A 13531-nucleotide genomic window follows, 5' to 3' on the forward strand; every position below is an offset into this window, starting at 1 on the left:
AATCAGGCACTATTTGATGTTCCAGATTTTAAACCAAATTAGATTGGAGATGTATAGGGTTTCTGTTTTTATGGTCATGGGACCTCAGTTATGGAACTCCCTTCCAAAGGAATTGAGAAAGATTGAGACCTTGAGTTCATCTAGAACAATGTTTTTCAACTTTTTACACCTATGGACCGGCAGAAATAAAAAATTTTTTCTGTGGACCGGCATCAGTCCGTGGACCGGCGGTTGAAGAACATGGGGCTAAGTCGTGGGCCAGACCCCGCCCCCATAATAGTACTAATTGTAACACTATTTTTTCCATTCATTTTTCACAGATACACAATATAATCTTATTAACAACACATAATGGTTAACCACAAAATTAAACTATATAAAGCACACTGACAGCTGATGTAAATTCTGAAAATTGACATAATCCCTGCTTTCATATAATGCAGGACAGGAACAGAAGACAAAAAATCCTCCCAAAAAAACAAGCACACAAAAGCAAAGCGCAGGAGACGGCAACCATAATTCATGGCTACGTGGTGAGTCAATCAGTTACTCTGCATTTCAATTCAAACAGAAAAAAGCTGAACTGCTTCATCTTGGAAAAGATATACATTCTCATGAATCCCAACTTTATGACAAATTTGATCCGGTCCTATACAACACCCTTCAGCGTCTCAAGTTTCAGTATAATGAAATATTCAGTAATTCTGCCTCTGCTTCAATGTTTCGACAATCCACCGTGTACTATGCTCACTCTAATAAAGCCGATCGCCTTTTGGCTACCTATCTGAAAGGTCGCAGAAAGAAACATAGAGTATCTCCCATAACATCTTCCTCTGGGACGATTCATACAGCCACCCGAGACATTCTTGAAGATTTCCGCACCTTCTATGAGTCCCTATATGCCTCTGAAACATCTTGCCCGGATCATCATATCTCAGAATTTCTACAGTTCATCAATCGACCTTCTGTGAATGACTCTCAACGTCAACTCCTACAACAACCTATTTTTTCTGATGAACTTACCAAAGCTATTTCTTCCATGGCCTCAGCGAAAGCTCCGGGACCGGATGGCCTCCCATCTGAATTTTACAAATCATTTTCTTCACTTCTGACTCCACACCTGTTTGCATATTACCAGTCTCTTATATCTTCTCCAAGCAACCTCCATCGCTTTCATGAAGCTAATATCATTGTTCTCTCAAAGCCAAACAGAGATGCTCACCTGGTGAAAAACTACCGCCTGATATCTCTACTAAATTTGGACTATAAAATATTTGCTAAGATCCTTGTATTTAGATTAGAAAAGATTATGCCATGCTTAATTCACAGAGACCAAGTTGGATTCTTAAAAGGGAGATATGGAGCAGACAACACCAAACTACTTTGTCATGTACTCCACTCTGCCCTGTCTGATCAACATCCTCTAATGATTGCTTCTCTTGATGCTGAAAAAGCTTTTGACAGGGTAGAGTGGAGATACCTGTTCAAGGTTCTTGATCACTTTGGTTTCCCTGCAGAATTTACTGACATGATATCACTTTTGTACAAAAAACCTATAGCCCAATTAATAGTTAATGATGAAGTGTCTAATCCCTTCACTCTTCACAGAGGCACTAGACAAGGGTGCCCCATGTCCCCACTCCTCTTTAACTTAGCCTTAGAACCATTATTGACTGCTATTAGACAATCCCCATCCATTGAAGGCATCACCATTGCTAATATTGAATTTAAATTATCGGTTTACGCTGATGATATTTTGCTTTATCTTTCTAATCCACAATCTTCCCTTACATCCCTTGTCAGTTTAATCTCTTCATTTTCCGCTATGTCAGGTTACAAAGTAAATTGGGATAAGATGGAGCTCATGCCATTCAATGATGCTTGCATTCCCTTTCATATCCCCTTATTTCCTTTCATGTGGGTCACCTCTGGCATGAAATATCTGGGCATTCCTTTTGAAAGAGATATTAAATCTACCTCAACCTTACTCATTGCTAAATCCATCTCTACGGTTAAAAATATTTTATCCTCCTGGTGGGGTAGACTTGATACTTTGAAAATGATGGTAGTTCCGAAACCTACCTACATGTTGAACATGTTTTTAATATTGCTCCTCCCCCCCTCCTTTTATAAACAGATTGAAAAGTTAATGCTTAATTTTCTTTGGAATAACAAACCTCACCAAATTTCCCTTCAAAAATTGAAAGCTCCCAAATTTTCTGGTGGGGTCAATTTCCCAGACCTGGGATTATACCATAGAGCGTAATGGCTTCACAACGCGGACACACCGGATATTCCAAATTGGCTGCGTTTAGAAATTTCACTCATGAAACCTATCCCTCTACTTAGATTACTAGGTTCCTCTTCTTTAAAGTCTTACCCTTACAATCTTCTCATACATACAACACATAAAACTTTGATGGATCTAGATAAGTATTTAGAATACCCTTGGCTTCAGTCTACCTTTTGTCCCATTTGGCATAAGAATATGCCAAATGGGCATATGCTAATAGACAAGAAATGTGTCTTCTGGCCTTTATGGTCTAGAGATTAAATATGGGACATTGCATCCCTTTGTCACTCTGATGGATCTTGGTATACTTTTAGTGAGTTACGAGATAAATTCTCCCTCCCTGATTCTCAGTTTTATCGATGGCTGCAACTTCGATCATCCCTTAAAAAAATCTAATCTCAATCCGACAATCTCGATTCACCCTCCCACTTTACATACCCTCTCTAAACAATTCCTTGCTTTAGGTCATATAGCTTCAAAATTTTACAAGATTTTTAAACAGCTTCCTGGTTTGTTTGTTTTTTTTTGTAAATCATTTTTATTGAAGTCAAACAGAGGAACAAAGGGCATACAAAAAGTATAGAATATGAACATGAACACAAGTGGCATAGAACAGTACACAGCACTGCAAGACATTATAATACAATGCAAGCAGCCGCATCAGCAAAGATCACCGTAATGGCATAGCTTCCTGCTAACCAAACCTCTGCTCTGAAGCAGTCATGGGAAGAAGATATTGGCGTATCCATTTCTGATTCTGTTTGAGATTCCATTTTGAAATCTACCTTTCACACCTCCAGATCGGCTTCTCTCACACAAAGTCTTTACTTCCTCTTCCATAGAGCACAATGGACCCCTATTAAAACTTATAAAATTAATCCCTCATTCCCTAGTTCATGTTGGACATGCTCCACGGCAATTGGATCCTTGAAACACCTTCTATTTTATTGTCCTGCTATACAACCATATTGGACATCCGGATGGAATACTATATGTTCCTTGTTTCACATTGATATCACACTATCTTACCAAATGTTGTTATTGAAATCTTCTGCATCTTCGCTTAACCTTTCTATACATGATGCTTTCTTGTTTGATATCCTCCTCGCCCTAGCTCTTAAGGTCCTTCTCAGTACCTGGAAGAACCTATCAAAAGCCTCTCACTGTCAATGGTGGAATTTATTATGTCAAACTTACTGTTTTGAAGCTTATATTGCTAAAAAATTGAATAGTTACCCACGTTTTCAAGATACCTGGAAATCTTTAAAGCTCTATCTACAATGTTCTGCTATCTAACTATTTTTTCTTTCTCTCTTCTTCCTAGTACTTTATTTGTTTATTTTCTTATTCTTTCTTCTTCTCCCCCCTTCTTTTTCCCTTTTTATTTGACTCCGTGATGTTAGGCGATGTTCATACTTGATTGATGATGTTTACTGAGATATACTGCGGATGTATTTATGTTTATATTCTCAAATTACTCTGGTTAATTCATTGTTTGTCACTATGGTACATGATTAATCATTCCGCTGTATCATTTTGTTTGTTCTTTTTATGAAAACTTTTCAATAAATAAACCTTGACTTTAAAAAAAAAAAAAAAAAAACCTTGCACAAGTTAAATCAGAGAAAAAAGGTCTTGTGTTAATTGTTAAATGATTTCACCCTACTATTCCCAGACTGTCCCACAGATTAATACTGAAGCACTTTTGACAGCATAAAATAATGTACCCAATGTAACTAATAAGTACCTGGAAAGCTCTCAGAAGTGCCATGTGATCACTAAATGTCCCTGCAGTAAAACGTTTTCTGCACAGCATGGCTGCACGTTTTTGTGAGGCCTGAGTTGGTAGGACAAAAGGATCTCGATATGCCAAAGTACATGCAATAGTAAGAATGGGGTCCAAACACTTCAGAACAACTGCACACAGCACCATTTTGCCAAGGTGTGGCTCCACTGGCAGGTCTGCCAAATGATAGCCAAGTTCTGTTAGATCTTCCCAAGTATCCATTGCATCTATGGTCTAGGAACACAAGAAAAGGAAAGGTTTACTGCACAAATCAGAGTAGAGAACAAAGAGATTTGATTAAGCTCTGTTCTTACACTCACCTTCAGCATCTGGACAGCATTTCTCACAATTAAAGTAGGGGGTGGCTCTGGGGCTTTCATTAGAAAATCTGCAATTGGGCAGTTAATAGGAGCTAGTAGTTTTGTGTGTAAACAAAGTTCCTATGAATTAAAGAAAATTAACTTATTAGAACATTCTCCCAGACTATTTTTTCTTCTTGTCTAGAACATAAAATATTAAATAGATGAAATAATTCAAAATACAGTGGTACCTTGATTTAGAAGCATGCTCGTAATCCAAAGCACTCGTATATCAAAGCAAGTTTCTCCATAGGAGATAATGGAAACTCAAACAATTCGTTCAACAACCCAAAAACACAAAGTAACCCCTTTTGTTCCTCACTCTTGCTTTAATGGCACGTCCTGGGTACACTCAACTTCACCCCCCAGCTTGTGGGAGCGGCGCAGATCGCCTTGTATACTTACTTTCTTTATTAGCCATTCTCTTGTGCACCATCTCAGGCCGGCGTTCCCTCTCCTTCAGCGCAGGATCCATCCGCCACCAGCGGCTGGGGAACGACAAGCCGGCCCCAGTCGGTCTTCTTTCCGGCTCGAAGGTAGGTCGGTCCGGCACCCCCTCCCCAGATCCCCGAGCTGATTTCTCCTGCTTAACTTTGAGTGCCACTTTCAACCCGTGCTGCTGTCTGGTACGCCTCGACTGCACATGCACCCGCAGAGCCAGCTCTTGCTCTCCACCAATCCGAGGCCACGAAAAGAAGCAAGCGTGAGAATTTGGAGGGGGGCTTCGAAGGGAGAGTGACAGGAAAGCTCACCTGCAACTTTTCTTTTGCGGATAAAATATCTTTCGGGGTTTCCTTGGTTACGAGTTGACCACATTGAAAAATTTGTCGCAGGCGTCTTTTAACTCTTCTCTCAGAGAAGCTGTTTTGGTAGCACTTGCAATGGTGGTTTGGAGCGATGGTGGTTTGGAGGACTCATTTATCGGGATGGTGCTCATCTTGCGAGTCAAAGTTTGCTGGAGTGTTTTACTCGCAAACCGAGGTTTGACTGTACTTGAGTTTGTAAGAATAAACACACTATTCTTTTCTAAACTGTAATGCGGATAAACATATATCACAATTGTTGTTATTTTTGTCATTTTTGCTACCATTATTTCACTATCAAATAGTAGCAGAGTAGTGGCAGGAAAGCATTCTGCAAATCAGAATCATGCTAAATCTGACACCAGCTGGAATTCCAAAGTAGAGAACTGCACGGGAACAGGGTTGGCAGGATTTTTATGGGACTCCCCCTCCAGGGTCACAGGAATCCCACAGGAATGGCGGTAGCTCCCTAGACATCCAAGTACCACCTCCTTCTCCCTCCAATACTTTATCACAGCCACACTTGCTATGCCTTACCAAAGGTATCTCGTTAAAAGGTCATGGGCAGTGTTTTCTGCACACTCGCTGTGGCTGACCCAGAAGCTTTCCCTCTGAGGGAAGGCTTCCGTGTCAATTGCCAGCAGCATGTAGGAAATGCTGCCTATGGCCTTTTGATGAGATATGACTGGTAAAAGCACGAGAGGAGAGAAAGGAATTGAGAAATGCTGCACCGAGAGAGGGCATAGGATAGAGGGGAGGGAGGGAAAGAGAGATGGTGTACATGGGGAAAGGAAGAGAAAATGAGAAATGTTTAAGCAAATACAAGAATACATATGCTATAATGTTATTGTTTTGGTTAAATAAAACTATTTAAATCGTTACTGAAGTAATTATTATTTTTTTCCTTTCAATAAATACAGCAGAAAAGTTATTCAAATATGAATGATTAACTTATTAAACTGGAGATAGTTCACCTTGCAATAATTCCATAATTATCTATGTATAACCAAAGTACTAATTTTTGATATAACTGTAAAACGAATCTGAAAAGGTTATTCTTCAAAAAATGAAACCTTCATTTGGTTGTAAATATTAAGATTATACCAGCAAGAATGAGTCTTTCTGTAGAAAATCATGATTTAAATGAAGTCTTTCTGACCAATGATTCAAATCATGATTTAAATCGATTTAATTTAAATCAAATCCACCCTGCTTAATACCCATAGCACCTCTAGAAATGCAGGCTGTAAAGCATACCACCACAAGTTAACGCAGGTAGGGTACTACTTTCTGTGCAGCTGTTCAATCCTCCCTCTCCTTAAAACTCAGCTCTTCAGTATACAGTCTCAAGGTGAAAATCAGAGTGCCTTCCTACAAAGACACCACAGTCAGGTATTCAACACACAGCTTCCAAGGGCAAAAATGACAGGAAATAGCTAAGCTCCTCTCAATTATAGTGCTTTGACTTGCCTTGAAAAATAAGTAGTATATCAAATGTAATAAATGATAAAAAGTACTTTCCACTAGCAGCATCTACAGGAAGTATTATTGAACTTCTCTAAGGGCTGGATTCTCAAAACTTTGCAGTAAAAAACAATGGGCTGCTATTGCAGCCATTATTGCAGCGATTTGAAAAAGGTGAGTCATTCTCCCAAAAATATGCATGCAAATGAGGTTGGCAGAGAGTAGCAAAGGTTCGCTAAATTTGCATGTGCCCATCGCTGGTGATAGCGATCGGCATATGCGCAAAATAAACGCACAAAAAAAACCCCAAATTGAAGATTGGCAGGAGGGATGCCCACTCCCTCCCACTGCCATAGTCAAGCAACCCTCCTCCCCCTGCCCTACGGCAGCAGGAGAAATGCTCACGCCCACTCCCTCCCGCCAACAAGCAACGCCCCACGACACCTTCCCCCCACTTCCTCTCACTGCTGACGCCAAGCAACCCCCAACCCAACACCGGGAGAGATGCCCACTCCCTCCCACTGCCAAGCAACACCACCCCCTCCCCCTGATACTCCCCTGGCAACAGGAGAGATGCCCACTCCTTCCTCCTTCCAAGAAACTCTCCCCCAACACCTCCCTTGTGTCTCCGACGATCCCCTCCCCTTGTTTATGATGGCAGTCCTGCTTCTTCAAAATGGTGCCCTTCCGCTCCCCGGTGCATCCTGGGATGCGCCGGGGAGGGGTCTAAGTCTCTGATTGGACCAGGTTACTTAAGGCTCAGAAAGTAAGGCAACAACAGCTCAGACCTGTCGGCAAATTTTGGCCGAAAATGTGACACAATGAGGTTAGGGAATCACTCGGCGATTATAGAGAATCGCTCAGAGTGCTCATTTTAATATTAATGACCTTGTTGTACTACATTTGCATGGCAGTATCAGGGACTGCTAGAAAACTCAGAAAAGTACATGGTAAGTTGTTTTAATAATCCGCTGCTAAAATATATATCATGTTGTGATCGCTCGTCCCCAGCGGGACCATGACTTCTATTTCCTTTGTCGGTCCTGTAATGCCATTTAGCCCCCAAGAGTCTGGACCACTTGTTGCAAGTCCTGATCACAACTATAGGGTTACAGGTTAGAGAGCAACACAATTCCAGATCTTGTGAAATTTCTTCTTTTCTCCTCACAAGCCACCTCTGTTATTCTGTCTAGGTCCCTGGTTGTGTTTTGGTATCTTGCATCTTGTGGAATATATTACATACACTTCCATGAATGTGTTTTGGAGAACTCTGAGAGGCAGATTCTCAAAACTAAAATGTGCCTTTAATGTGCTTGCTAAAGCAGTTCAAGCCGGTTTAGTTTCAAGTTTCAAGTTTTATTTTGGTTCGATGAATCGATTATTTAATTTACTAAGCGAAATACAACTTTAATAAAAAGTATAGGCATGCGATAAATATACCATTTAATTTTTAAAATAATAGGTCTAACCTATTATTTTAAAAATTAAATGGTATATTTATAAATAGGTCTAACCTATTATTTTAAAAATTAAATGGTATATTTATAAATAGGTCTAACCTATTATTTTAAAAATTAAATGGTATATTTATCGCATGCCTATACTTTTTATTAAAGTTGTATTTCGCTTAGTAAATTAAATAATCGATTCATCGAACCAAAATAAAACTTGATACTTGAAACTAAACCGGCTTGAACTGCTTTAGCAAGCACATTAAAGGCACATTTTAGTTTTAGAGTTCAAAGTTTTTATTAAGTTTCCAAAAACACACAATACAAAGGAAACAAACATAAATGCATTTACAAAGTACATGGTCCAGGAGAGCAGGACAAATACTTGGAGGTCATGAGTCAAGTAAGCAGTCAGTAAAAGTATGTGAAAACATTATATACTACACCAATTGTAGTGCAATGCCGTATAAGCAGGTCATCTTTGTGCAGGAATTATCGTATACATACTGTAGAGAACTAATTCAAAATTACAGATTCGAACAATATTGATGAACAGGAGACCAAACATATTTATACTTTCTAAGGGCATTCAATTTTTCAGCTAGAACCTGTTCGTATTTACCATGAAGACACAGTGTGTTCCACCAAGTTTGATATTCAACATTATCAAGATGTTTCCAACTAAAGAGAACGTTTTGAAGTGCTAAAGACAGCATAACAGTCAACATGTGACCCTCATGTTTATCTAATGGTATGGATAAGCCATGAGACATTAGTATGAGAACTCTGATGGTAAGTGGTTCAGAAATGGCTAAGATTCTGCATATAGTGTCCCAAACCTTTATCCAATAAATGGTAAGATGTTTACAGTTGAATAACAAGTGTTCCAAGGATCCATCAACACTACCACAAGACCAACAATTAGATGAAGAGGATGGGTCTATTTTATGAGATAGTGTGGGGGTCCAGACAGCACGATGTAGTAGGAAGAAAATGGACTGAATCACTGAAGCAGATTTTATGGATTTATATAAGGTTAACCACATATTGTTCCAATCTATAGCATCGGAAGGTAAATTCAAGACAAATTGCCATTTAGCTTCAGAAGAGAGGGGGACTTTGTCAGAGGCCGATTGAATCACCTTGTACCAGAAGGAGGCCTTATAAGTAAGTGCAGATGTCTTGTCAAGAAACGTACTTAAGCTCGGTGTATCATCTAGAGCTTGCAAGTCAGGAATAGCAGCACGTAAGCAGTGTGAAAGTTGAAACCATGCATAGTATTGATTCTTAGGAATATTCCATACTTCGGTGAGGTCATGGAAGGACATCCAGCCATCTGCATTTTTCAAATCTTCAACCATATCAATGCCTGCCCTTTGCCAAAGGGGCCAATGGAAAGGTTTGGACTGAATCAAGAACCTCTGATTATTCCAAATGGGCAATTTAGTAGATTGTTCCCATCGAATAGACATGTTGGATTCGAGAACCTGGAGTGCCAGTTTATATGACAGTAGAATACAATCATCTTTGTCCTTGCGAGATAGCGTATGGCCAGGGAGGAATTTCATACGTGACGCTCCATAGAGGAAATTTTCCAAAGTAGTCCAACTCGGCTTATCTGATGATCTGTTGTCAACATGACCATGAAACCAGTGCCGTATGATAAAGGAGCTGTGGTACTTGTAAAAATCCGGGAAATTCACCCCTCTTTGCCATTTTTAGTTTGCCAAGAGCAATACAAGGCTGTTTCTTGTTCCAAATGAACTGCGTGAGGATAGAGTCTAAGTTGTTGTAGAAGGAGCGAGGCAAGAAAAACGGCAACATGTTTAGGACATAGTTAATTTTCGGTACAATCATCAAACGTATCGACTCCAACCTTCCCCACCAAGATAGGTTTAGCGGAGACCAAGCAGATGTTGTGTGACGAGCTATCTGTAATAAATAATCAATGTTGAGTTGTATTGTTTCCTCCAGAGTAGGTCCAAAATAAACCCCCAAGTATTTCATTTTTGTGGCAGACCATTGTACACCATACGATTCTACTTCAGATTTAACCTCTGGGCAATTAAGCGGCATGACCAACGTCTTATTCTTATTTAATTTGTAGCCAGATATGGCAGAATATTGTCGGATCAATGCGATTAAATGTGGAAATGATGCTGGGGTAATGTAGAGGAGTATATCATCGGCATAAGCCGAGATTTTGGTCTCATAAGTTCTGTTTGTGAACCCTTCAATGTGTTTATTGTCACGTATAGATGTAAGTAGAGGTTCCAATGCAAGATCGAACAGCAGAGGGGATAGAGGACATCCCTGTCTGGTACCTCGTGACGGTTGGAATACCGATGACAATGTTCCATTTATGAATGTTCTGGTTGATGGAGAGGAGTAGAGTATCTTGATCTTCTTAATGAAATCTGCAGAAAAGCCATACCAGACCAGGATCTTAAACAGAATTACCCATTCCACACGGTCAAAGGCTTTCTCAGCGTCCAGCCCCACTGCAATAAGATCTTGAGATCTATCCTGAGATTGGGCAATGATATGTGAAAAAGTTCTCAAGTTATCAGTAGCGAACCTCCCAGTGATGAAACCACTTTGATCTGTCTTGATGAGTTTGGATATCACTCCCTGTAATCTATTGGATAAGAGTTTGGCATAAATCTTCGCATCCACGTTTATAAGGGAAAGTGGTCTGTAGTTCGATACCAAACGCGGATTTTTATCAGGTTTAGGTAGAACAATGATATGAGCTTCTGTAAACGAGCCATAGACATGACCAGAGTCAATTACATACTGGAGGAATTGTAGATAATAAGGGTTAATAACATCCTGGAATTCTTTGTAAAATTCTATGGTTAGAACATCAGGCCCGGGAGCTTTACGAAGCGCCATCGAATCTATCACCTGGGAAAGTTCAGAAACAGATAAGGGTTCATCCAGTTTGAGATTGTCATCCTGAGATACAGTAGGATGAGGAAGATCTTCCATGAACTGTGAGGTAAGAACGGTGTCATTCAATTCCGAGGTGTATAATGTTTCATAAAAAGTTTTGAAAGCTTGGGATATGTTCTGGTTAGTAGTTAAAATGTCACCATTGTCTAGTTCAATGGTAGCGATGTTTTTCTTATCTGCTCTTTTCTTAAGATAAGATGCCAACAAGTGGCCACATTTGTTGTTGTCTGCAAAATACGAGGCAGACTGTAGAAACACTGAGTTGGCAGCTGTTTTGCTGAGCATGGAGTTATAGAGGAAACGAGCCTTCGCAAGCTGGTTAAGGGTAGTGATATCTGTTGGGTCACGTTGATGTTCCAATTCCAGTTCCTTAATATCATTTTCCATCTTCAAGGAGGCAGCCAACTGATTCTTCCGTGTATTAGCTGCATGAGAAATGATGACTCCCCGAATGTAGGCTTTGAAGGCGTCCCAACATGTGATCCAGGACGTATGTTCCGGTTTATTAAAGGCAAAGTATTCCTCTATAGCCTTGCGAATGGTTATTTTAAATTGAGGATCTTGGAGCAGGGATGAATTGAAGCGCCATTGTCGGTGAGGAGACTGTTGTGTTTTATAGGTGATCTGGAGTGATATGGCTGCATGGTCCGAAACTGATATTAGTAGGATTTCTGCAGAAGTAACTGAGTCACATAACGACCTGTTAAGTAAGAAGAAGTCTATACGTGAATAAGACATGTGGGGGTTGGAATAGAATGTGTATTCTCTATCAGAGCTATGTTTATGTCTCCAAATGTCAATCAGGTGAAGATCTGTGATCATATGTTGGAGAGCAAACCACGATTTGGTTTTCTTGTATCTGTATTGGGAATTTCTATCAATTTCAGGATTCAAAACCATATCGAAGTCACCACCCAATATCAGATGCGAGTCAGAGTCTGTAAGAACCGATGAGGCAATATTATGGAAGAAATCAGGATTGTCTGTATTCGGGCCATACAAATTGAATAAGGTTATCTTCTGACCACCAAACTCAATGATGACCTTGACCCATCTTCCTTGCAAATCGTGAGAGGAGGATAGAACCGAAATGTCTGGTTTGTTACGGATCAGAATCATAACTCCCCCTTTTTTTTCCAAGGCAGGTGAATAATAAGCAGGTAAAGCCCAGCCAAAGCGGACTTTGTCAGAAGCCACTCCATCCAAATGGGTCTCCTGTAGCATAATGACGTCAGGTTTCAGTTGATCCAGATATGTTAGTATTTTCCTCAGTTTAATCAAATTATTCAGCCCTTTAGTATTTAGAGATATACAATTAAGGGACATAGAAGTTAACTCTGTGATTAACAGAAAAATTGATACTGACCTGCTTTACGTGTGAAACTAATTGTTTCACTATGAATAATCTACTGCATAACCAGAAAAAGAATGACATGTTAGCATACATCATGACTTGCAATTGTATAGGACCAAAAGAACTAAGAATTGACCTAAAGTCAAACATTATCAAACCCATGTGCACTGTGAGAGTGAAAACAGCAGCTACTACAGTGAAGCACCCATAAGCTGAGTCAGTAAACTGAATAAGCAGTAAGCATGTAATTTAGCACTGAATAAACAGTTGAACAGCGAGTGTTATGTTAATACATGCATGGAAACATTAATAGATTTCATTTAACTGAACAAAAGTGAACTATTGCAGACAGCAAGGCAGCATACTACATGCAGGCTCAGGTGAAGTAGCCTGGCAGCTCAAATAAACACAGTCAGACCTGATGAATAGGAGTAGGAGACTGCAGTTCAATAAAGGCAGCTAAATCCTCAGGATTAGTGTAGTCTTTGGTTTGATTATGAAGGGTAACTCTCATCCTAGCCGGATAAAGCATCCCAAATTTAGCATTGAGCTGTTTCAGTTGAGGCCGGTATGAGAGCAATTTCTTTCTCCTTGCTGCAGTGGTCTTGCTCAGGTCAGGCAGAAAAAGGATAGTGGCTCCCTCGTGTGTAATAGGGGCTCTGATTTTGGCACGCTGCATAACATCTAGCACATGTTGGTATCGGAGTAGCTTCAGAACCACTGGACGAGGGTAGCGGTCATTTGGATTTTTAGAGGAAGGAACTCTGTGGGCCCTTTCTATTTTGAATTCCCTAGGGAAGGGAAGGTCCAGCAATTTAGGAATCAGCTCCTCCAGGTGTTTGACCAAGTCACGCTCATGTGACCCTTCCTTGAGCCCAAGTAGACGAATATTGCAACGGCGAGATCTATTATTATTATCTTCCAGCTCTGACTCTAAGAAGGCAATTCTGCGGGTCTGAGCTCTCAATTCAGTCACATGCTGAGTAGTGGCATCCATCTTACTTTCCAGCGTTACTACACGTGTCTGCAGCTGAGAAAAGTCATTTGTAAGGGTAGTTAGTTTGTC

At 40.1% G+C, this 13531-nt stretch overlaps 1 protein-coding gene across 5 annotated transcripts in view; it reads right to left on the reverse strand.

Moving 5' to 3' along the window:
- The window catches only part of YTHDC2 (YTH domain containing 2), a 217440-nt gene that overhangs the window by 81675 nt on the left and 122234 nt on the right, over positions 1–13531 (reverse strand). For all 5 annotated transcript variants that reach the window (XM_033929088.1, XM_033929090.1, XM_033929087.1 and 2 more), the window contains 2 exons: positions 4400–4519; positions 4041–4313 (listed from right to left, as the gene is read on the reverse strand). In XM_033929088.1, the coding sequence (XP_033784979.1) occupies positions 4041–4313; positions 4400–4519 (393 nt within the window). The remainder of the gene's footprint in view (positions 1–4040; positions 4314–4399; positions 4520–13531) is intronic.

This window comes from Geotrypetes seraphini, chromosome 1, assembly GCF_902459505.1.
Source record: "Geotrypetes seraphini chromosome 1, aGeoSer1.1, whole genome shotgun sequence".
Classification (NCBI taxonomy): Eukaryota; Metazoa; Chordata; class Amphibia; order Gymnophiona; family Dermophiidae; genus Geotrypetes; species Geotrypetes seraphini.